The 26,741-nt window shown below is 39.1% G+C and overlaps 1 protein-coding gene across 1 annotated transcript in view; it reads right to left on the bottom strand.

Moving 5' to 3' along the window:
* The window catches only part of SATB2 (SATB homeobox 2), a 199,937-nt gene that overhangs the window by 111,051 nt on the left and 62,145 nt on the right, over positions 1-26,741 (bottom strand). Inside the window, exons 3-4 of the mRNA XM_049773254.1 lie at positions 5,293-5,419; positions 3,984-4,107 (exon numbers count right to left, since the gene is read on the bottom strand). Of these exons, the coding sequence (XP_049629211.1) occupies positions 3,984-4,107; positions 5,293-5,419 (251 nt within the window). The remainder of the gene's footprint in view (positions 1-3,983; positions 4,108-5,292; positions 5,420-26,741) is intronic.

The following is a 26,741-nucleotide window of genomic DNA, read 5'->3' as shown; positions in this document are numbered from 1 at the left end:
ACCCACTGAGAGAATTCATATTCATAAGGTCTATTTCCAGTGTCGCCCAAATTTAAGCAACAGGATTGAACCCCTTTTTTAGTTGAGACTATGCTAGATATCAACAAACCTAATTACTACAGCCACTCTTGACAGTTAAAAACAAGTCAGAGGGGACAGAGTGATAGCAGAGTAGATAGGGCATTTACCTTTCATGTGACTGCCCAGGTTCAATCCCTGGCATCCCATATAGTTCCCTGAGCCTGCCAGGAGTAATTTCTGAGTGCAGAGGCAGGAGTAAAGCCTGAGTGCCTCTGGGTGGGGCAAAAAAAAAAAAAAAAAAAGGAAAAACCACACACACTCACACAAAAAAAGTCAGAGTTGAAAAATAAACACTGTAAAAGTTGAATATATATTTTAAAGCACTTTATTAAAAAAAAGTTCTACAATTAACCTACTAAACATATTAGTGCACGGGTTCTCAACCAAGGGTTATTTGGCTTCACACCACCCTCCCTCCCCATAGGACAATTGGCTGAAGATATAACAGTTGTCAAAACTGGGGACAAAAGGGGCTAGAGCGGTGGCACAAGGGATAAGGTGTCTTGCCTTGCCCGCGTTAGCCTGGGACAGACCACGATTCAATCCCCTGGTGTCCCAGATAGTCCCCCAAGCCAGGAACGATTTCTGAGTGCATAGTCAGGAGGCACCCCTGAGCATCACTGGGTATGGCCCAAAAACCAAAAAAAAAAAAAAAAAAAAAATGGTGGCAAGAGTTACAGAGATGGTGGCATGCTATAGGCATTTACTGGGTCAAAGCCAAAAAGCAGGAAGCACCCAAAAATACAAAGCTCCCTGAAACCAAAGCATTCAGCACCCTAATTAATGGGGCCAAAGAAGATCTTCTGAGTCAACACAACAGTTTTAGAGAAGATACAGACTATGCTGCAGGCTTAGGAAATCAAGTCACAAAGAGAAGCTTCAACCATGGTGAGTGATACAATGAGTGGAGGAAACTGGCCCAGACCACTGACAGCAGCCTGTGACAGACTTGAAGGGGCTGGTACTGATGTGACTAACAAGCAACAGCTTCATCTAGAGGTTACTGGTACTTCACCAGCAAGAACTGTCCAGTGAGAATCTGAAAAACAAGCCTATCAAATAGGAGGAATGGGACACACTAAAGAGGAGAAATCACATATCAAGAGCGAGCAGAGAACTCCTGGACTCCAGAGTCCCAAGCGTTGTGTGATGAGGTTCCAAAACCAAACATTAGCATTATAAAATCTAGGAGGTGAGAAGAAGGGAATGGGAGCTATGTGAACAGGAAGAAGTTACTCATTTAATGTGCCATATAATAATTCCATTTTCTAAAAAACCGAAATGTATGTGAGGCAGAATATCAACTTTTTCCTCATTTTTAAATACCAGAAATTTTCAACTTGCAGTGTTAAGGATACTATGTAGGTTGTTCCCACTCTAAGACTATCTGGATGAAGTATGAAGGATGGAAAATGTCCTTAAAATAATTAATTCCCGTGTGTCTGAAGCATGGAGTGGAAGGAAAGAGGAAATTTGTTGGGATGAGAAATCAGGGCAGGGCATCTTATGGGTTTGTGGGTGATGCTAGACTTGGGGTAATGGAATCTACTATCAACAAGTCAGAGGAAGTCAAGGGAGTTTTAAGATAAAAAAAATGAAGCAGAAACAGGGAAAACTATAACATGGGATGACAAATATCTCAAATGAGATAAAGAGATAGTTGATTAAAGTCAACATAAGACAATGGCACAAAAGAGAAAGATTTTTTTTTCCTTTTCTTGCTTTTGGGTTTCATCAGCTATGTTCAGGGCTTACTCCTGGCTATGTGCTCAGGAATGACTCCTGGTGGGTTTCAGGGGACCAAATGTGGTATATAAGGACTAGAATGTTGATCAGCTATGTGCCAGGCAAGTGTGTTACTTGCTGAACTATCTCTCTGGCCACAAGAGGAAGATTTTAGACATAAAATCCACAAGAACAAAAATGAGAGTGATTAAAAATAATGTTTTGCAGGGTCAGGCAACTAAATGGGTAAGAAAAAAAAAACAGGAAAAGAAAGAGGTACCTTACTGTAGGAACATAGAAGTCAAATTGGAACCTCAAGGCAATCCTGCAAATACAACCATGCCAGTTTCTTGATGAATTCAAGGAGATTCAGAGAGTAGAAAGGCTCCCTCAGAATCACAAGTCAAGCTGAAAAACCTGAGGAAAGAGATCAGGACCCCCATTCCAGGTTTGAGCTCTCCCCATCCCTACTACTAACTCTTTGGTCAATGTTACACCAATAAACTAAATCCAACTATCAGAACAAGTCAGAACAAGTCAGTTTGAACTTTAAAGGCACTGACTTAAGATTCTGAACTAGCCTTATTTAGTTAAAAGCTTGTAATACTTCCAGGTAAAGCTCAGTTTGACAGTGAATCTCAGAACCATCTAGTCATGAGACGCAGAAGAAAAATGATTAAAAGTGTCTTCCTAAATCATTGTTTACCTGGTCTCTGCTTATTATCAGAATAATTTATAAGTATTTTATTATCTTTAGAAGTAATTATATTTAGGTCAATCAAAATTCTAGCAATTTGGCTTTAGCATCTCCATGTATATCTGCAGACCACTACTGAAACTGTGTCAAGCCCCACACAAGGGCAGGCTCCGAAGTGAGCAGGCAGTGCTGGGTCCCTTCTGTGCAACTATATACTTCTGGTATAAATGTCCTCTAGGTTTTAGGAGGGAGGGATATTAACAGAGAGCTTTACCCCAGATTATCTCAATTTCAAACATTCTCAAATATACATAGAAATATTACACTATTACGCTTATACCAACAACATCCTCTATTAAATATAGTGATCAACATCACTGATCAGATCATGAGTTTCATCACATGCCAATCACCAGACCAACCACATTACATTATAGATTAGTTATTTAATGACTCAAAAGTATTTCTACCCTAACATACTCAAAAAGGTGTGGTCCAAAACCCTTATTATTGTCTTGCAGGTATGAGGCCTTGAGTTCAATACTCAGGGGTGGGGGATAAAAAAGTTTACAAGCTATGGCATGCAGTTAGATGGCTCTGATTTCAGAATACATGTTCTTTTTTCTGTTTGGTTTTGGGCCACACCTAGCAATGCTCAGGGGTGCTTCCTGGCTCTGCACTCAGAAATTACTCTTGGCAGGCTCATGGGACCATACAGGAAACTAAGGGTCAAATCTGGATCTGCTTCATGCAAGGCAAACTCCCTACTAGCTGTGCTATCCCTCAGGCCACATGTTCTTAACCATCTGCCCTGCTTCCCCCAAACATTTTACTACCCTAGAGCAGAGCTCTCTGGGCATAAGGAGCTTCTTTGGATCACCTCATTGTCCTTCCCTTTAACTTAACCATTCATGTTATTAAGCTACTGACTTATATCAAATGTATCAAGTATAACAACTCATACTTCAGATAACTGATGTTCAACCCACAGGTCTAAGAAGCTGGTCCTCAGATGGGAAGTGCTGAAAAATGCTGCACTCAATATTTTAAGCTAATTAAATCTCACAGCACTATGTCCTTGCTCACAGCCAACAAAATATTACATCATCAAAATGCAGCCCTTTCCTTTGCTGTTCCTATCTCTGATTCTCTCAACTTCTTATTGCAAGGTTTGTTTTAGCATAGGATAAGTTCACTAAAAATAAAAAATCATTGATACTCTCTATGCCCTTTCATGTGGCATGTGTCTTATAAAAATCTCTATCAACAGTCATGATACAAACATGATACAAACATCTCTCTCTGCTTGTCAGAAAAAGGCTCAATAAATATAAATAAATAGATAAATAAATAAATATCAATAAGTACAGGTTTAGCATGATTGACTCAGTTCATTGACCAGGTGAAATTGGAAACTGACTTTGGTGAGAGAGGTCTAAATGAGGATGTCAATTTTCAGAACCCTGCCAGAGGTACTCACCTGGGAGAGAGGGCATTCTTTGGCTAATGTGCTCTGGTTCATCTCTTTGAGCAGTTCCTTTAAGGCATTGCGGACTGTGGCATGGTTCCACTGTTCCGCAGGCAAGTCTTCCAACTTCGAACAACTGAAAAACAGGGATCGAGTGGTATTATGAAGATAGACGGACAGGCGGACAGGCGGACAGACACAGAAAGACAGACAGACACATACACACACACAGAATCCTCAATGAAGGACAGAAAACAAAACTGCTTCTCTAGAATCTTGACCAAGCCCAGAAGGGTCTACAGAAGAGATATGATATAAAGTAATACTAACATTTAGTATATGAAGAAATATTTTCCTGTTTTATTTATCATTGCAGATCTGAGGATCTAAACCTGGACATCACATATGCAGGGCATGAGCTTTACCACTGAGTGACAACCTGACCCTGAAATACTAATTGATTTAAATATTTAATCACACATGATTAAATAAATTAATAATGATTAAGTAAAGATTAAATTAAAAAAAAGATATTCCAACATATTTGAGGTTTGAAGGTTCCACCTTCCACCTTATATAAAACACTTTCAGAGATGTTATTCCCAACACCCCTTCCTCCTAAAAAAAAAAAAGCTTTTCAGAGAGGAAGTACAAAGCACTCCATAAGGAGGTTGGAAATGCTGATTTCCTATTAAAGTTCTACTAAAGCAGCAAATGCAAAACCTGTGAACTAAAGGACAACATTCCTTAAAACCCATGAGGGGCAGGCACTTTACAATATAATATTCTCCAGAAAAGCCTCTAGATTCTTTATACGTAGAACTTTTCCTGAATGCTATTATGGGGGGGGGGGTCAATAAATAAATGAATAGAGAAGAAAACTTCCCAAAACATCTGCCACAACTGCCAGGAAGGGAAGGAAATGCCCCTTGTTTTGTGGCCTGCCTGCTATAAAGGCTCAAAACTGAACCCTCTCCACAAACCTAAGCCAGCAGAGATGTTTATTCTTCAGATACTATGTGCCAAATAAGCATTTATCTGGACCTAGAGGGCCCATTAAAATTAGGGGCTGTGAAAAGTCTCCCTTTAAGGGCTGCATTTTTGTAATGATTTATCAAACATCCCCTAGGTTGCCACTTCAGTGCTTCTGAAAACAAAACATAAAACAGTTGGAATGTGGCCTGTAAAGATGCCTGGTGAGGGCCCCTCCTTCTACCCTCTCCCTCCTTTCTTCCTCTGATTCCAGCATCCTGCAAGTCTCCCACATAGGGCCTCAGCAGCAGCCCCCAGAGTAAGGGAGTCGAACATTTGAGACACTTACCTTTGTAGCTGGATTTTCAACGTGACGACGTGATAGACATCCTGAAGCATGTCAGCCACGGTTGCATCAGGGGCATCTGTCACATAACTGAGGGGAAGAGGGTTCCACCGCCCCAGCTTGATTATTCCTGCATGGACAAGGAAAACATAATAAATACATATCTGCTATTATTTATTAATTCTCCCCGCTGTTTGTTTAGTGCTAAGTGGGTCATTCACTCGTCAACATTCAAGGCCCACTCAGAGCTATTTTACATCCCTGGGCAGTAACCCAGTTCCTTCTGGCTGACAATGTCTTGAGTGAGTTGGATCTATGGGACGAGGAGAATGCGAGGATGAAGGAGGCTTCATCGTGGACAATCAGTTCTTTTATGTTTTCCTGTTTCTAAAATCACTTAGGAAACCATATGGATACTTCCTTCCCCCAAAGTCTTGTTTCACATTATAACTTAAAACTGATGCTAAATATACTGGACTGATTTCATAGACCAAAAAATAAAAAAAAAATTAAATTAAAATAAAATAAATAAAAAGAATTGAGCTTTAAGTAACATAAGACTATTTGTTGATCTCTCTCTCCCTCTCCCTCTTCTCTCTCTGTCTCTCTCTGTCTCTCTCTGTCTCTGTCTCTCTCTGTCTCTCTCTCTGTCTCTCTCTCTCTGTCTCTCTCTCTGTCTCTCTCTCTCTCTGTCTCTCTCTCTCTGTCTCTCTCTGTCTCTGTCTCTCTCTGTCTCTCTCTCTCTCTGTCTCTCTCTCTCTCTCTCTCTCTCTCTCTCTCTCTCTCTCTCTCTCTCTCTCTCTCTCTCTCTCTCCCCTACTCCGTTCCTGCCCCTCCATCTTAGCTGTAGTGTGATCCCCAGTGGGAATGGTCCTCAGAACTGATGAAGCTGGTGAGGTTGACTGCCAGGTCCTATTCTGACAAGGCAGAGGGGCTGATTGCTAATAGCAGTGCCTGCCCACAGATCCCAAATAGATCCCTGCCTCAGTCCTTCCAAGTACTCCACCACCTCTGGTTTAATTCTTCATCTCCCTTTCCCTGGGAGTTTCTCTCACTGCCCTGGGTAAACACAAACCACCCTAAAGAGCAACTAAAAAATCAAACTTGGGCTGTGACTTGAGGAATTTTAGGACTATTACTCTGATAGGAGGATTCATGGTCCAGCTACAACAGCATGTGGTGAAAAGGCAAACTTAGTCCTAATACAGACCATCTTACATGGTGCTAACCATGTAACACCGAGGAAAGAAAACCAGCAGCAGTTCATTTCACAACAATGCAGAATAACAACAATTTCATCTGTAGGTTATAAAAAAAAATCCAACATTCCCCAAGATGTCGGAAACTATCACACATAAAATCTTTCTTTTAGTGACAGACAATAACCCACAGTTTCATTTTACTTCCAATGACGAGGTGAGTATTGACGCCTTTCTTAAAAATGTATGCAAGTGTCATTCTCAAATTTGTATTCTCAAGTGAACTTTGAAAAGGGCACTGTGGAGCTCTGGGATAAAAGGACAGTAAAAGGAAATGAACTTTCTGGTCAGGGCACGCCCTGTCCAAGATGTGATCAATGAATGCGCAATGCTTGACATACTGCTTGAAAACAGGGAATAAACAGAACAAAAATATTAAAATGATGCACTGTTTCAGTATTAAGATTTAACAATCTGCTGCTGAATATGCTGCAGTATAAATAGTGCCTGGACTCAGATCCAATCAAGTAACACAGCTCTCATTCATAGTACCGTATGTCTCCAGTTCTGGCTCCTTAAGTTAGACTGCACTTGCCAAGAAAAGCTGTTTTCTTGTGTCGATAGTTTCCTTCACATTCTCTCTCATGACAATGAAAAGTGCACAGCAGTCATGGTGCCAACACCAGCACCCACTGGACAGTGGCCCACCCAGACCTACTTCTGTTTCCTTTGTGACACCTGCCATTGGAAAATATTCAAAGAGAAAACCACATACTGTGTCTAGCATATTTACTCTCCCCCGCTCCAAAAATAATAATCACTCTATAATTTAACTCCTTTCCAAAATCTTTATGGCAGCCTATAAATTGAATATAAACTTAATGTATTATAAATGTATTGATGTGAAAAAAATCAAGTCAGCAATCATGCACTGTGATGATAGACAGGTAGAAGCTGATTTCATAGATCACAGTTTATTATAAATCTGATGGTAAAATGTAACCAAAAAAAAAAAAAGAGAGCCCAACTTGCTAATAAGCACATGCTTTACATGGGGGGGGGGCTCAATTCTATCTCCAATACCATATAGTCTCGGAACACTGCCGCAGTGACCAAGCCAAGCCAGCCAAGTGAAAACTGGAAAACATCTCAACATTGAGGTATCCTTCTCCTTACAAAAAATTAATTTAATGAAATGTAACCAAAGAATCCCTATAGATTCCAATGCTCAACTCTAGAGGAAACCATTTAAACTGCTACATGCACCATTATATTTTTTTTTTAAGCGAAGCTATACCCTGTATTGTTCAGCACTCAAAAGGGTTGTACCCATAGGTGCTAGGCAGGAGGAATGTGGTAGTGTTGGATATGGAATTTAAGGTTTGGGACATGCTAAGCCTGAACTCTACTATTGGACAAATATAACCCAATGCTTACAGAGGCATCAGCAGATCTATGCACCTTCATTTAAGACAATACAAGAACTCTTGGGTTGGAGAGGTGGTATAGTGGGGAAGTTATTTGACTTGCACCTCTGGAACCTCATATGGTGGTGCCCCAAGCCCTGCTAAATGTGATTCCTGAGCACAAAGTCAGAAGTAAGCACTAAGTATAGCTAGGTGTGGCAAAAGGAGGGGGCAACAGAAGGGACTTTTCTCATATTTAGAAAGAAGCCAGGAAATGGCTACCTTGGAAGCAAGACTAGCTGACTGGAAGAAGAGATCTGGGGCTTCTCTGCTTTGGCTTCCAGGATTAGAAAAATTGTCCGACTTCACTGATCCAAACAACCAAACACATGCATTAGATAGTCTGTGAATTATACCTCAATTTTTAAAAAGAGAGAAAATGTTAAGAAACTCACAACAGAAAAGATAGACAAATCAGTCTTCTAGAAATAGCAAAAATCTCCATTTAAGTCAATTCTATTCCACCTTTAAGAGCCAGAAGGAGACTTGTTTGGGCTGGAATTAGACACACACAGGTGTCTTCACCACTCCACATCCCTCCCCGGATAGCAGCTGCCACAGGCTGGTTCCCACATCCTGGAAGAGCTTGGATGCATGTGACTCTCCAACAACAAGAAGTGACACGTGCTTTTTTCCTTTCTCACACAATTGAGGGCCCTGCCACTGGGTCCAAGAAGTCCTAACATGACCTGTGCAGGTATGAAATCCTCCAGGATAGCAAATGTAGGAAAGTTACTCTCCTCCAAGCAGGAGCAGCGATTTCAGTAAGGCTTTCTTCCACAGAAGGTCTCTGTTGAATATTTTAAACCCCATACACTGGAAATAGATTCTTTGCATGGAGACTTGCCTCCTTGCTAGAACACAGGTGTATAAACCCCCAAATTGTAAAATCATCCCACACACAGTATTTCCAACTCCAGGTGAACGGGTCTGAAGCAGGGTAGCTGCAAAGAATTAATAATCCAAGCCAGTCAGGAGAGAATCGTGGAGACAGTTTGCTTCCCACTTCCTGGTCTCTCTGTATGCCAAACCAGACTGATCTTTCTCTATTAAAACAGTACAAATTCACCAGCAAGGGGAAGATCAAGTGAGAGATAAAAGTATCTATAGAAGTGGACTTTTACTTATCAAAGGGAGAGGAGTAAAGGAAAGAGAAAAGCCTTTGTTTTGGGTAATAGCAGGGTATCAACACACAGGCAAGGAGGTCATTAACTGGGACAGTGAGCAAGCCTTAACTTCCGGAATCTGATTGGGAAGTAAAGTACCATAGTGACCAAGAACACACGCTCCCAAGTCAAACTGCCGCTGTTCAGAATCTGGCTTGCCAACCTACACAAACAGTGGTATTTAATTTCTACTTAGCTCAATCCTCTCATCGTAAAGTTAGTAACTTCCAACAAACACTGTGGAAGATCAATGTAAAAGCTGTAGTGTAGACCTTGAATATAATTCATTTGTCATTATGTTCAGTCATTAGGCATTTTAATGCTTATTAAAGAGAAGACACAGGTATAGAAAAGTTAAAACCATGTTAAAATACTGTCTAAGGGTCACAGAGATAGCACAGTGGGTAAAGTGCTTGCCTTGTATACAGCTAACATTGATTTGATTTGATTCCCAGTACCATATATAGTCCCCTGAGCACTGTCATGAGTGATTGCTGAGCACCAACATGGGAGAAATCCATGAACAAAGCTATATGTGGCCTCAAAACCTAATATATAAAAATATATACATACATATATATTTAAATCTATACACACACTATATATAGTGTGTGTATAGATTTAAATATACATATAAAGACTCAATCATTTTTATTGTGGTATCAGGTATCAAACCCAGGGCTACAAAATTGCATGAACAACCAATACTCAATCACCAAGCTATATCCCTATCCCTGATGCAGTGACTTTTAAGATTTAATTATTTTTTAATATTTATTTTGGTCTTGTGCCTGAAAAATGCCCATATTATTTTAAATCACTAAGAAGGGCTGCACATCAATCATATCCAAACACCTATATTCTTTCCCTTCTCCTACCTCATTCATTTCTCCTAATCTTGCTCCTTCTTTTATCTACAGATCCACCTCCTTGAACACGCAGGTGCTGGAGCTGTAGTTTGTGTTAATTAAACCACTTGCAAATATGAGCTACCAGTGCATGGCATCAGTGTGTAAAACCATTAGTCAGGGTCCAGAGAATAGTACAGCAGGTAGGGAACTTGCTATACACACAGTCAACCTGGGTTCAATCCCCAACACCATATATGGTCCCCAAAATATTGCCATGAGTGATCCCTCAGCAAAGAGCCTTCAGATGCAATTAGCACTGCAAGGTGTGGGATATCTCACTCTCTCTGTCTCTCACTGTCTCTCTCTCTCTCTCTCTCATACACATGTGTGCACGAACATTTTAATAGTGAAATTCCTCTTGGTATAATTTTTTGCACCACCAACATATATATAAGTGGACTTCCAATTTTTTCCATCAGAACTTCACCCTTAGCCAACATTTTTCCAACTCTTTCCAGGAAGAAATGGAGGCTCATAAAGTTGTGTCATTTTGGGTAACACTCATGGGTAGTAACAGCCTGTGTCTCTTCAAATACATATTCTTTCTTCTACTGTACCCAGTAATTCACAGTGAAGCACCTCAGAAGAACTGTTTCATGTTTTGAGAGGCTGGGAATGTATGACTCAGTAGCATACTTTAAGGCTCAGGGCCAGGAGAAGGTCTGGAATAGTAGAGATGTTCGACCCCTTCTACTTATCTGCTGTGAGATTTTGGAGTTTAGCTTCCCTAAACTCCAGGAGACAATCTCTGTAAAATGGGTATAATGACAATTCCTAGCTTTCAAGTCTGCCATGATACATTTAATTAGAATAAGGATGTAGCACTTGGGAACGAGAGAGAGGTGGGGGAGAGGGGAGAAAGAAGAGAGGGGAAAGAGAGGGGAGAGAGAGAAGAGAGAGAGAAAAGAGGAAAGAGAAGAGAGAGAGAGATAAGAGATTGTACATTTTGTGATTACTGGCACCACATGGTCCCTGGAGCAGTTAGGAGCACCCCAAACACAGAGGTGGAAGTAGCCCCAATGGACATGCAGTCTGTTCTCTCTAGGATATTCTACTCCTTTGAGCAATCTCCCTCCTACCAGATCCTTAAAACTCTTCAGCATAGGTATAACAACACAGCCATGGTTTACAAAGCTTAGTCTATACAGGAAAGCAAGCAGGTGAATTAAAAGAGGAAATATTCTGAGAGGGAGGGAAAAGAGCTGAGATAATCCAAGTAGATGTGTATCTAATTACAACCATAAGAACTTTTCCTTAAGTAGTAAAGATGCAGGCTTTTTCCTAGTGAGACAGTTGCAGCAAAACACACAGAGAGAACACACTGTATGCACTTTGGGGATAATACCTGACTTGCAGGGCCAGAGAAATTGAAACAAATACATATCTGGGGGCAGAGAGAGAGAATGCAAAGGGCTGAAGGCAAAGATTGCATGTGGGCAGCCTGGTTAGACCTCTGGCATCATCTTCTCCTCTGAGTGACCCTCAAACATAAAAGTAGCTCCCAGACTCACCCCCCCCCCAAAAAAAAACCAGCATGACTAGAAGTGGACAACCATGATTTACAATGCTCACGCTCTGCAAGTGGCTTGGAAAACCCAGTCTGAAAAAGATGAAAAACTAACACTGACTACATTACTTAAATTTAGGTAAACCTTGAGCTCAAGCAGGCAAAGAACAGATGTTTTTTCTCTAAATAAACACGGCATTATTGCAATATCTGGAGTATTGATCTCTAATATTTATTTCTAGAAATTATACAATCTTCAAGTACTGCCTTCAGAATAATTCTAAGCCTGACCAAAGCAGCCTGAAGTAGTCCTTTTGATAAATAGCTGAACCATAAGTAGTCTCAGAATGTGCATCTTATAAGAAAATTACTTTATCTCAGTAGCCCCTTATGTGGCATCAATTTGCAATGTAGTTTTTCAAGCCATTAGTTCCTTCTTGTGAGAAGATAGCTGGGGGTCAGTATTCTACCTGGAAGTGACATAAAGACAAGAATGACTTCAAGGACATCAGCAACTGATAGCAAGGACCAGATCCTGGACTTTATCTGACAGGTTTCCTAGTTACTCTACCAAGTGCCTTTCTGCTCAGTTTTTCTGGAGCTAGAAAGGTCCTACAGAAGGTAAGTCAGTTAGTTGCCTTGCATGTAGCTTAAACCAGTTCGACCCTCGGCTCAGCACAGCCAGGTGTAATCCCTGAGCACAACCAGGTGTGGCCCCCAAACAACAAAAATCTCCTCAGCTTTCTCCAGATGCTGCATGACTGTCCTTCAGAGTCCAGGACCAAAGCAGATCCATGTAAGGTCTTTAACATAGATCTATACAAAGGAATACAGGAAACTATTATGCAAACAGGTAAGAAGTCTATGAGACTGAAAATACAGCTATACTTGGGACTTCTCTGGGGAAAATAATCTCCACAACAGTAACATTTCATACATAAACAAAGTTTCCCAAATCATCTTTCCTATTTCCAAGGAATTTATCATCTGCAAACATGCCTAGCACTGACAACTATTATAGAGGGAGTTTCAAGGTCTCTTTGAGTAGCAGATTATGGCCTTTATTTTGGGGCTGAAATTATACAAATTTTAACTTGATTGAATTTAGCACAATATAAATAAAATTGTTTATATCCAGATAAAGCTGTTCACTCAAACAAAAAGGACCAATCCACTCTTTGTATAATGCATTCAAAGCAAATAAACAAAATGCAACTGTAGGTAAATTTTCCATTTGTGATATAAAATTAGGTTGAGGATGGAGGAAATTTTTCTCTAAAATTAAAAAGATGCAATAATACAAACAAATTGTTCATTCCCTCACAGTATTCTGTTAGAGTCAAAGAGTCAACATTTCACAAAAATAAGTTGATACTTGTTTGAGTTGATATGTTTTTACTATTTTCATCAGTTTGTAACCTATCTCAAAGAAATCAAACACTCAGCTTGATTGTTGCTTAGTCCATGCAATCAATGTTATCACCTTTGTGGTAACAAACAATATAGTTCCTCAATATTTGATTCAAGCTTTTTAGAAACTGTCGATCCTGAGAATAACATAAAATGCAAAGATAATACAGTACTATCTGTAATGCATTATAAGTGTTTTTATTAAGCCCAGTCATTCATTCACCATTTGTTGTTGTTATTGTTGCTTCTTGGGCCACACCTGGTGATGCTCAGGGGTTACTCCTGGCTATGTGCTCAGAAATTGCTCCTGGCTTGGGGGACCATATGGGACACCAAGGGATCAAACTGTGGTCTGTCCTAGGTCCAAGGCAAACACCTTGTGTGTGTAGGCAAACACCCTGCCATTTCTGCCACTGGTCCAGCCCCACATTCACCAATTATTTTTTCGTCTCTTAGGTGTTCTAAGATGTAATGATAACCTAATATAGACTAGTTCTATAGATATGGTGCTCACAGCTGAGTACAGGCGCTCATGATTGATAAACACAGAGCTAAGTGAAACTACTCTTAAAGCAACCTCCCCGAAAAGATAGCTTTTACCCCTGGTTTGTCAGATATAAAAAATATTTACTACATAAAGCCTGTGACAGAGGCTGTGAAGAACACAAGAATAATTCAATTTTCAGTACATAGAGACAGAAGCTGAGGAAATAGGTATAGAGTGGGTGTGTGGTAAAACCCACAAATCAGTCTGTGAGACAGATATAGGAGCCCAGCAAGACACCAGCAGTGTTCATGCAATAAAATTCCATGGATCATTTTCTTTTATTCCAGGCGCATCTTCAGATTAATTTTAAAAGCAAAGTAAAAATTCAGCCTAAAAAAATGAGACATTATGTTTAATATCCAAAATATGGGTTCAGATATCTTATAACTCCCTGGAAAAGATCTCAAGAAAAAAATATCAATTAAAAAAAAAAAAAAAGAATCCAGCCTCAAAATAGCTAAGCCTTGGAGCTTCCGGTGTGTAATATTATTTCTGCAAAATACCAATGGCTATGAGAGCCTTGTAAGATAATGGGGAGAACTCATGACCTGGTTGCATCTGTTTGTCCAGATTAAGAACACAGAATTAGGGGCTGGAGTGAAAGCACAGCAGTAGGGTGTTTACGCAGCATACTGATGACTTAGGATGGACCACAGTTCTATCCCCAGCATCCTATATGGGTCCCCTGAGCCTGCCGGGAGTGATTCCTAAGTGCAGAGCCAGGTGTCACCCCTGAGCTCTGCTGGGTGTAGCCCAAAAACAAAACAAACAAAGAACACAGAATTATTTTCCCATAAAGCAGTCCTCACAAGTAATCAGAACCCAGAAGTCTATACCATAGACCAGCAGTCTACATTTCTAACCTGTGGCCTGACTGGGGCCTATTATCATATTATAACAGCATCAGGCGTAAATTCTAGTCATGATTATTAAGCTTGTGGTGAATGTGACATTTTAGCGAGAAAAGAAAATCAAAATTGTGACATATACATATTTTTCCTTTCTATGCGTAGCTTAGTAGCATCTCAATTCAACCTTGTAAAACTTCTTTTCTGAAGACTGCCTATATTTCAAATTGCTCACATTTAGAAGGAAAGTAAGGGGCCGGCAAGGTGGCACTAGAGGTAAGGTGTCTGCCTTGCAAGCACTAGCCAAGGAAGGACCCCAGCGTCCCATATGGTCCCCATCTCCCCAAGCCAGGGGCAATTTCTGAGCACTTAGCCAGAAGTAACCGCTGAGCATCAAACGAGTGTGGTCGAAAAAAACAAAAAAAATAAATGCAGAAGGAAAGTATATGGGGAAAAAAGCACACTTTCATCATCATACATTATTCAAATGCCATTATAACTTAATTACTAAATTAATTAAATTAACAAATTAATAAAAATCTTATAGCATATATGTCTGTAAACCTATAATAAGCTTAATCCTTGTATCTATAAAATTATAAAACACCAGAGATTTGTAACTCTTCAATTTGAATTCAATAATTCAAGAAAGAAATGCTCAGCCTATACAATTACATAAATTTATCTACAATTTAAAAAACTCACACACACTCTGAAGTCTGCATCTCTCATCCTCACATACAGACCCACTTTCTACCAATTACAATTCAGCATGAATATACAATTACAATGTACACAAAGGCATTTATGAACAAAGTTTTGCAGAGGCAATTGCTGACAAGTAAGAACACAGCTTTCTGTTTTAAGAATACTATCACTTTTTCTTAAAACTTCTCTATATCAGGGCCAGAACAATAGCACAGCAAACATTCCATATAATGCCCTGAGAATGCCTGGGCATTTTCTGAGCAAAGAGCCAGGTGTAACTCACTCCTAAGCACCACTGGGTATGGACCAAAACCCAAAAGCATAAAATTAAAAAACTTAAAAAGCATAACTTTATCAGGGTAAGGAAAATCACTCAGAGAACTTTAGCACATTCTTTGTAATGCAGAGGTCCCAGAAGTTTGACCTCAGCCAACCCAGTTCGGACCCTAGTTTGCTCCCCGGCATTCCATATGGTTTCCTGAGCCTGCCAGGACCAATTTCTGAGCACAGAGCCAGGAATAATCCATAAGCGCCGCAGAGTGTGGTCAAAACAATAATAAAATAAAATAAAATAAAATAAAATAAGAAAAAAAAGAAAAAGAAACACTATAGAAATATTAAATAGGAGTTTCTGGCTACTTTCTGAATAAACTACAGAGACGTGCACTTGTCAGCCCATCTTTTCTTGGGCTGACTTTCTCCCTTTTACACTATAGAAACATTCTACTCAAACATACATACTGTACCATTTGGTGTCTTGAAATTCTATACATGACTTTTACATTTTGCAGCATAAAGATTTGTCTCATGTAATAGATGCTGCTTCACATTTGGGAAACGTTATGTTATAACCCTGACTTTTATTAGATTATTTAATATAAGCACTAAGTAACTAGACTAAATTAATAAAAACCCTATTGAAAAAAAGAGAGAACAAAATTATTCCACAAATTAAATAAAACTTTCTGAAGTTGGTATTTTAGAAACCTTTATTTAATTTTCAAAATTCCAATTCTTCTGAAAAACAGCCAAAATATTGGTCAGGATATGAAAAAAAATATGGTTGGTGTTTAGTTATTATTTCACAAGAGTGACATTTAAACCTATTACATGGGGGAATCGAACAAATGAGAATGAAAAGTGTTGTAAGAAATTATTTGGGATCAATTCTTAGCTTCTGTCACTGGTTAAAAACTATTTCATCTGGCATATATTTATGCATTATTGTTCTATGTCTAATTGCTACCTAAAAAATAATTTTGATAAATACAAACCTTCTTTTTTTTCTCCCTCTATTTCTAGCCAAAAATACATTTGTATACAAAGGTTTTCCAGTTAGCAATTCTTCCCCTAAAAGAACTTCAATAATCAAAGACACGGTGGTGGTGGGGGGGAATATATTCTTTTAAACAGAATTCCCCACGTTCTAAAAGATGCTCTTCATAACTTAACCAGTGTTTCTGCATCCTCTGGTGTTGAATGGATCCACTAAAGATTAAATATACCATTGTTGCACAAATTTCCCATATTAATGAATGACATATAGTGTCTTCAAAAGGGAGTTTGAAAGCTGCAACAGGCTGTTCTGAAGACTTGACTTTCTAGGTATTCCACCATTGAGCACAACACCCTTGGAAGCCTGACCAATGCCTTGCTCATAATTACATGCTCCAGAATTGTCCTGCAGGCATATACTGTTTCCTATAATTTAGGATTACATAATATCTGATCTTAAGGGCAATATTATGATGGCATGTTGATTATCAAAGAAAATTCTGCCATATAACATGAAGACCAAATGTATAATCATTTTGTAGTACATTTTTATTCATGTTCCAACTAACCTGATTTTACAGTAATTTGTTAAGAAACTCTTAATACATGGAAGCAAATCTGGCTGTAACTATTACAAACAGCAATTGCTGGTGGACTGGAGGATAGGTATTACTTTTCTTTTGGAGGAGGGTTAAGGACATTCTGATAATTTTTACTTTCAGAACATGTCCACATACACTGTATTAAACCTAATTATATACATGTTTTACAGGTTTCAGTTATTTTACTTCCCAAGAAGGGTTGGCCATTCCTTGATATCTAATTTTTGAAACTGTCATATTTAGGGGGGCCGGAGAGATAGCATGGAGGTAGGGCGTTGGCCTTTCATGCAGAAGGTCGGTGGTTTGAATCCCAGCATCCCATATGGTCCCCCGAGCCTGCCAGGAGCAATTTCTGAGCATAGAGCCAGGAGTAACCCCTGAGCACTGCTGGGTGTGACCCAAAAACCAAAAAAAAAGAAAAAAAAAGTCATATTTAAAGGCTTCAAGTCAAACCTTTTGGCATGTCACTACCACTTCAAAGTAAAGGGGTAACAAAGAACCCAAAGATCTAGTAATGATAATAATAATAGGTGGTATTCTTTTGTTAGGAATTACATCAAAGGCAGATCTAGAATCATAGTGATTCTTAGGGAGATTCGTAGCGATTTTAGTGAGAAATAATGACGAAGTCCTATTTAAGGCCCCTAAAATATTTCATCACATCATAAACATACTATATGAATCAAAGAGCAACCAAACCATAGACAAAATTTAGGAATTATTCCAGAAAGAATGTCCACGTGTTCCATGGAAGCTAAATTATCTGTGAGGATTGGGAAGTAAAAAAAAAAAGAGGGGGATTCTTCTCCCTTCACATCCCCCTTTTCTCAGGGTTTTGCAGGCTTATCAGTACTGAGCTATTGAGAATGTTGAGGAAAGAAAATACAGAATTCATTTTTACAGGGGCCATGGTCCTGACACTAGAACAAATTCACCAATGGAAGATCAAGGAGAGACTGAGAGTGGGCCAGTTTAGGAGCAGAGAGAAAATCAACTCACAGCTTCTCAAGAAGGGTAGGTAAAAACAAGATACCCAGATTCCAATTTTCCCAACTTCCAGGTAAATATTCTTACTACTGTCAATGACAGCAACAGAACAAAGTTAAGGCTCCTGATCAGGAAAACAGCTCCTTGTGCAATATCACAGTTGCATTGCTTTTCAGTTTTGCCAAATATGCTTCAACTAGGTCATCACTGAGAGATGGGGAGAACAGTTTCCTAAACTTTAGAAGCCACCTCATACAGACTATAAACCACCTGAAGGCAGCAGCCCTGGCAAGTTAGTCATTTTTTACAATCTGAGCAATACTTTTTAAACTCCAGTGGTTCCCTTTCAGACAAATTCGTTTTCCAGAAAGAGCAGCAACTGGAAATCAGCATCTTTCTTCGGCTCTCCCTCTCACTGACTTTAGATCAGCCCTTTAGGTACCAGTAACTGTGGGCTCTTACATTCTCTTCTATAAAATGTGGATTTCAAAGAAAAAATATAATCAAAACAAAAAGCAACAGCAAAAAAAGAACTCTCTCTGACTCACAAAAATTATAATTATCAAAGCACAGAGCTGCAGTAAAAATTATAAAGTGCTTTATAAACATGTGCTGGCATTCCTGAGTTGCAAAGTTAACATAAAAAGGTAAGATTCCAATTTTTTTCAAAATGTTTTTAAGAAACTGTTCCTTCACTTTTTATTTTTTAATTGAATGTTTTAAAATGTCACTAATGCAATCTGGAGAACCTGGGCCTGAGTTCAATGACAAGGACAAAATACCACCTCCCCTGTGCCAACTAGAAGAGTGGTCCAGGCTGAAAAAGATGGACTCAGAACCAGCATCCTTTCTGTCTCTGTGTGTAACACTCTGTCTGTCTGTGTCTCTCACATGCACTAACATACACACATAGTCACTCCTCTACTACCAGGCAGACAAGAGCTACACACACACTCCTTTACTATAATGCAGACAAGAGCTCTCCAACACACATAACTGATGAGTGTCTCTATACTTTACTAGACAAGAAGCCCTGCAATAGCCCAGTGTCTGGCTTGGTAGAGATACACAGGTATGGTGGGAAGGACAGGTGAACAGGAGGGAAGGAAGAAAGCAGAAAGGACCAAGAGCTGTCACTGCCTGGATCCATCGCACCAAACCCTCTCCTGGCACTCTTACCAACAATCTCCTAGGAAGACCCTACACTAAGTATATGATAATTCCTGACATATTAAATAGAGCTTCCCTGTGTTTTAGAATCACAGACACTTAAGAGAATGGGCACCAAAGACACACATCCACTGAGAACAAAAAGTCTTAAAGAACTGATGCCCTTGAAGCAAATCTGCTAGAGTCAAGGCCCCCTACACAACAGATGATCTCTCCCTTACAGCTCTGATATACTAAAATCCAAACCCTGCCCTAAATCTTTAGGGGCCTAGGAATGGTGGCTTTAATTACTATCTTTTCATTTTTTTGAGATGCAATTGACATATATGATTGGTGTCGTTTTAAAAACACATTAAGCCTTCAAAACTATGAAAACAAGTTCAACATTGAATTGGTGCACTGATTTTTCTTTCATTAAAATTCTACTTTTCTATATATGTATTTAAAAAAAAAAGGCAAATGCCCAGCTTTTTGTTTCTCAGGGAGGGCTCCTTTTTAAACTTTCAAAGTATAGTAAACAACTTCTAAATTCAGGATAATTGAAAGTCTGCCAGTTGGTGAACAAAACAACAATGGCTTTCAGATCAACCAAAAAAGGGAACATGGCTCAATCAGGACTTTTTTTTTAACTGAATATCATTCTGCCAACTCCAATCTTTACAAAAATAACAAAAGCTGCTGCCTACAGACTATCAAATGTACTGTTACCTGGATAAATATAAATACTATTCATTACTTGTCAAATTAAATTATTAGCCATGAGTGGCACTCACAATAATTATTGCTAAGAAAAAAATACTAATACAATTATAAGAACAAGAAAGATATTTTCAAATCAATTTAACATTTCCATGGCATCAAATAGAAAAAAATAGCTTTCCTGCCTCCACAAATAAGAAATTTCCTCCCTTAAAGATATACTTGAAGCTAACAAGCCCTAACACAATACACATTAAGTAAATAAATCTAATTGATTAGGCAAGCATAATTTTGAAAATGAGGAGCAAGTCACTGAAATCTCAAAAATATCTAATTATAAATACTAAGAAATGAATGACTCACAGAATCTTTGCTTTATATGATCCCACAAGTACAGGCAACTCTTAACTTTTACTTGAGATATTATAGAATAAAAACCAGGAACAAAAAAATACAACAGTGTTTTGGGTTTTTTTTTGTTTTTGTTTTTGTTTTTTTGGTTTTTGGATTTTGGGCCACACCCGATGGTGCTCAGGGGTTACTCCTAGCTCTGTGCTCAGAAATCACTCCTGGTAGGCACAGGGGACCACATGGGCTGCTGGGATTCAAACCAATGTCGGTCCTGAGTTGGCCACTTACAAGGCAAACGCCCTAACTCTGAGCTCTCTCTCTGAATAGAAGCTATTTAAACACAGTCAACACTAATACCATGTCAGCACTTAAAATAGTCCCCTAATCACTGCAGGATTGATCTCTGAACAGAGTCAGAAGTAAGCCTGAGCACTTCAAGGTAAAGACCCAAACACCAAACAAAAATAATAGATGATCATATAAACAAGTAAGGAGGAAGTAAGAAAGAGGATTGTATGATCTAGTAACTTGCTTCTAAAAGACTGGAAAGAAGCCCACAAGGCTATGGTATTAGGCAATATTTTTTTTAATTCAACGATTCTTCTTTTTTTTTTTTTTTTTTTTTTTGGTTTTTGGGCCACACCCGGCAGTGCTCAAGGGTTACTCCTGGCTATCTGCTCAGAAATAGCTCCTGGCAGGCACCGGGGACCATATGGGACACTGGGATTCAAACCAACCACGTTAGGTCCTGGATCGGCTGCTTGCAAGGCAAACACCGCTGTGCTATCTCTCCAGCCCCTAATTCAACAATTCTTGAAACAACCTTTTTTTTTTTTTTTTTTTTTTTTTTTTTTTGGTTTTTGGGCCACACCCGGTAACGCTCAGGGGTTACTCCTGGCTATGTGCTCAGAAGTTGCTCCTGGCTTGGGGGACCATATGGGACACCGGGGGATCGAACCGCGGTCCGTCCAAGGCTAGCGCAGGCAAGGCAGGCACCTTACCTTTAGCGCCACCGCCCGGCCCTTGAAACAACTTTTAATGGTGTTTTGCTTAAGTCTACTATCAAACCACATTGATCTCAAAAAAAAAAAAAAAAAAAAAAAACCACAAATCTTAAAACCATATTGATTTATTGTTTTAAAATACACATTCTAAAATATATAAAAGTACATAAAGATTCATTAAAATAAAAATGATATTTCTAATGTCTAATTTGTATATTATAAGCAGCAAAGAAATCCAAATTTTACTTTTTAAGTTATCCAATAACTTATAATATTTATTACACAACAATTCATCAAGAAACATGATATTTATACTCACTATCATATTCCTAAATTGTTATACTAGAAGTTAGACATGACGCAATCTTTCATTTTCCGTATTTTCCGGTGTATAAGACGACTTCTGAAACAAAAAATGTCAACCGAAAATCGGGAGTCGTCTTATACGCAGATTATATCCCAAAAAATGTTTCAATATGCCGCTAAACGAAACAAAAAAATCAGGCCGCAGAGTTTCCAAATCTCTTTCTTGGGGGCTCCCAAACAGTACTCAGGAGATCTGGGGGCCATTTCTGGCAAAACCCAGCTAACTGTGTTGGTGGTTCAGTGCTAGGGTCTGAGGATGGGGTGTAGTGGGGGAGATTAATTAACGCCACCAGGGAATTGCCAGAAAAGGTGCCTATGATAAGGGACCAATCACTGCAAGGCTGCTCGGAAGGCCTCTCTAACTCAGCCAATCCAAACAGGCTTTTTATGCATGCAAATTAGACAATGTTCTGCACCCGAATCTACACTGTCAAAAGCCTGCTCAGATTGGCCAGAGTCAGAGAGAAAGTCTATTACAGTATAACCTTTGAACCTTTGCTTGTTATGATTGGCTCACTGTGGTACATACAGTTGCAGCACAGGAACGTTCTGTCTGATACAGCGAATATAGGCTTAAACCTATGTTTTAACTGCAAAATTAGGGGGTCGTCTTATACGCCCAGTCATCTTATACGCCGGAAAATACGGTATATATTGCCAAATAAAATAAAGAAATTGGGTAAAAAAGAACTTTATCATTCTTTGCTACCAAATTACTTGGTGACACAAAATACTGGGTTAGATGCTACATGTAAAATTAAAGATTTTACATGCTACATATAAAACTAAAGATTGCTTTAGTCATTCCTATTTCAGTCCATTTGAAGAACCCATTAATAAAGGAAGTATTATGGACTTTATAGCACAAATGCATTTCTCTGGTCTACTAGAAGTGATAAAGAAGATGGTTATCAATTGTTTCTTGTTTGATTTCTTATTTGGTTCAAAATGACTTCACGTGAGGTAAATCTCCAGTTAACAGTCAAGCTAAATATCCTACAATTTTCAGAATGAACTGGATATAGACAACTACAAAGCAGGATCTATTTTCCACAACTCTTTATGCACCTGAAACTAGAAGTAGGAACCAATTCTGTCTCCTTTCCAGCCCACAAAGAAAGAGATAGTACAGTGTAAAGTCCAGGCTCAATCCCCAGTACCATGCATGGTCCCGAGTGTAATGGAAGCGAACCCAGAATGCAGTGAGGAGTTAGCTATCTGCACAGAAAGTTATGGCCCCCAAACCATTATTGACAAAGTTTCTAAGTAAAGTTCAACTCCAATTTTAAACCTTCCATTCTTTTCCCACAAAACACAATCACTAGTATCAAAATATTTTCTTTTTTTTTTTGTTTGCTTTTTTGGGCCACACCCATTTGATGCTCAGGGGTTACTCCTGGCTAAGCGCTCAGAAATTGCTCCTGGCTTGGGGGGACCATATGGGATGCCAGTGGATCGAACTGAGGTCCTTCCTTGGCTAGTACTTGCAAGGCAGACACCTTACCTCCAGCGCCACCTTACCAGCCCCCAAAATATTTTCTTAAAATATGATCTGGGTACTGAGATCTATAGATACAGAGGTCTTATTTCTTCACCCAGGATGGAGCAGAAGTTTTCCAAACACCACAAAAGCACCACCGGTAGAGTAAATGAACCTGAACAGAGTCTATAGTTAATCCCGTGACAATACACCCCAAGGGTGGAGAAACCCCATAGCGCTAAGGCCAAGTGAATTCCTTTTTGAATGACCCCAATATTTACTGTGCCAGTGCAGGAGGGGAAAAAAAGGCAAAAAGCACAAAACATTTTTATCTTTTATATGTTTTTCTTCATTTATTATTATTTTTATTTACCTATCTACTTTTTGTCAATTTCTTTGTTTTGGTGTGGTTATTGAAGTTGTTGTCCCCATTTATATTTATATTGTTTTTTTCTTTTCTTTTCTTTTCTTTCTTTATGTGCTCTGCCATGTTTTTTAACTCAAGACCATGGCTTTTTTTTGTGGTGCCTATCGTTATCACTGGAGTACTCACTGGATATTTGACTCTTCTTTTTGTACTGTTGGGATGTTTCACCTTCTTTTTCTCCATCTCTCAAACCAACGATGGGAGCCTCTAGAAGGATTCCCCCCATTTTCAGCATATTAGACTTTTACCCCAGTTTATTACTTTTCTCTTCTTCAAATAAAACCACATAACTTGAACTATGTAGTCCTTCCTCCCAGTTAGAGGGGGAAATAAGGGAGGCACCAAGACCAAGATTACTAAGTAGTAAGCTAGGTACAGAGGGGACCACAATTTCTCGCAGCCCCAGGGGTGAGGGAGGAGGATATGGGAGGTAGGACGAACACTGAGGTGTAGGGAGGACAAATCGGTGATGGGAACCCCCCTGATTTTATGTAAATGTGAACCTATAATATTATTGTCAACAATATGTAAACCACTACAATCAAAATAAAAATTATATTACCAAAAATATGATCTGGGGGCCAGAAAGATAGAAAATAGGTAAGACACTAGCCTTGCACTTTGCCACCCAGGTTTATTAATCCCCAATATCTGATTCAATCCCCAAATCCACCAGAAGTGATCCCTGAGGGCAGAGCCGGGAATAAGCTCTGAGCACTGCTGGATGTGAAAAAAAAACCCTCCAAAATAATGTTTCAATATTGTTGTAAGAAAAGCTTGAAATTATCATTGCTGCTTCTAATATCTTTTAAAAAGGCATTCAATGCTTCACCCTGTAGCTTTCAAAATGACTGTGAAAATCACCTAAAACGTCAAATGCCATAGTGGGCATCCTTAAACAAATACTTATTCCAAACAATTGAAAGTATTTGCTTTTTCAAAGGTAAGGCCTACTCATGTGGGTTCTTAATGACAATATCATTTTGCATTTAGAACATACAGGTGCCACAACATTGGTCTCAAACCACTCCTAAGTTCTCCAGAATAAGAAGCCAAAGAAGGGCCAAGGAAATAGCAAATGTACAAGTTCCTTTGCCTCATTTCTAAGGAGAAACTGCTGAAGAGTAACCTGACCCATAATTATTAATGAAATATTCACCTCTGCTGTTAACATTATTCCCAGAAAATGAGTTTTGGCTTTAATTAAAAGGAAAGTCTTGGTTCAGAAATCAGGCCTGAAGGAAGGCCATATTAGCAATTTGGCAGGTGCCCGAGGGCCATACCTAATCTGCATAAAATGAAGCAGATTGCAACCGCCCTCATCTTTTTATTTTTAAACTGGTTTTTGAAGCAGAGCATACATAAAATCTCAGAGGGAGAAGCAAGGAGATGAGAATGCATACATTTCCTTCATGCCTTCATGGTCAGTCTTTTGGTACAAACCATCTTCCTCAATGACTATTTGCTGGGACAAAAGTAACAAAATAAGAGATGCTAGTAAAAGGAGATGGCAAGAAGCACCATCCTCTCTAATATCATTTTAAATCTGCTTTATTTTAATTGAGTGTTTTTTTGTTTTGTGAAGACATGTTAAATGGAAGTGTACCACCCAGAACTGAGAGAAGAGGCTGTTGCTAGTAGAGATTGCAAAACTAGTAAATTATTTGAACATATGATCTATCTAAATAGAGAAAACCATTAAATTAAGTATTGCCAATGATCCCTGCTGTGCATAGAAAGATTTAAAGTGCTCTTTATAGCCTAGAAATGTATCATCTAAATCATTGTTCTGACCTCAGTGAATGTAAAAAATTGAATCAACAATAATGAATGAGGCACAGTGCATACCACAGATTCTAAAAAAGAAGAGCAATAAAACACAAAAAAGGTAGGTGCACCATTTAATGTTTTTAGCTCCTTCTGTTTAGTTTTAGGTTTAGGGTCACACCAGAAGTTAGTCACAGGTTTCTCCTGGCACAGTCCTCAAGGAACTGTTTCTGGCAGTGTTTAGAAACCATGTTATAGGGGAATCTACCCTAAACTTCCCACATGCTAAGAATGCACTCTGGTCATTGGAACTATCTCCCTTGACCTCCAGTCAGTTTAATTAAACAGAATTGATGAATCCATCAACATCTGAATGCACCACAATGGGTGGAAAAATCTTATTTCTGGCATTTTAGAAATCTATATAGGAGGTACTAAGTTGGAGGTCTGGTGGAACATGGGAATGTTACAGCAAAAAGGATTTCATCTTGGGGGGAAACATGTCTCTTAAGTGCAAGTAACACTTTAACAGATGGTAGAATGCAAAATAAAGAGGAGCACCTGATGGTTTTGAGGAATAAAAGCTAAGAGGATCTTGAAAATGCTTCACAGGGCCATGAGAAGTCACTGTAGAACATTGAAAAGGAATGACAAATAACGACTTTTAAATATTAACAAAAAGAAGGCACCAGCTTCTCAAGATCTGTTGTCTGGGTCAGAGAAGGCTGCGGCAAAACCCAAGGTATTTGGGAAATTAAGAGGGCCTACAGAGAAGGGAGGGGGACAGGGCTAAATCCCTGCAACCCTTGAAGGAAGGGGAGAATCTGTAGATAGGCAAAGTAAAAAGGCTTGGGCAGAATAAAAAGAAAAGAACCAAACCTGAATCTGAAAAGGCAGTCATTCACTGCTGTGTGTCTGACTCTCCTCTGTCAATAAGATTTTAATGACCTCTACACTGAGAAGGGTTGAGATATTAAACAAAATAATATGAGCTCATGTTCTCAGTAAATTCTGAAAGGAGTAAAACAGGGACTAATTCCTAGTTGAGAATCTTAAAAGATAAGGATGGAGGGTTTTTCTCTGATAATGGTTAAAAGTAAAACTCCTACAGAATCCATCAAATGTTCTCATAAACTGAGTGTGAAGTGGCACCTAAGTCTTTGAACTGCTAAAGATACAGATACCATTTAAACAAACCTAAAGAAAAAAATGCCATGTTTGAGCAGGAAAAAGCATGTAAGTATAAACTATTGGGAGCAGAGGCCTCTTGCCATTTCTTGTACTAGGCAAGGAAACTGACAAAACTTCAGAAGGTCCAGAGACCTTGCATTTGTAAATTTTTTTTTTCTTTTTTGGTTTTTAGGTCACACCCGGCAGCGCTCAGGGATTCCTCCTGGCTCTACACTCAGAAATCACTCCTGGCAGGCTCAGGGGACCATATGGGATGCCGGGATTCGAACCACCAACCTTCTGCATGAAAGGCAAATGCCTTACCTCCATGCTATCTCTTCGGCACCCCCCCTCTTGCATTTGTAAATTCTTATTATAAACCATGAGCTCTC

Source organism: Suncus etruscus, chromosome 5 (assembly GCF_024139225.1).
Source record: "Suncus etruscus isolate mSunEtr1 chromosome 5, mSunEtr1.pri.cur, whole genome shotgun sequence".
Classification (NCBI taxonomy): Eukaryota; Metazoa; Chordata; class Mammalia; order Eulipotyphla; family Soricidae; genus Suncus; species Suncus etruscus.
The sequence above is the reverse complement of the archived record's forward strand: the minus strand, read 5'-3'. Positions and strand labels throughout refer to the sequence as shown.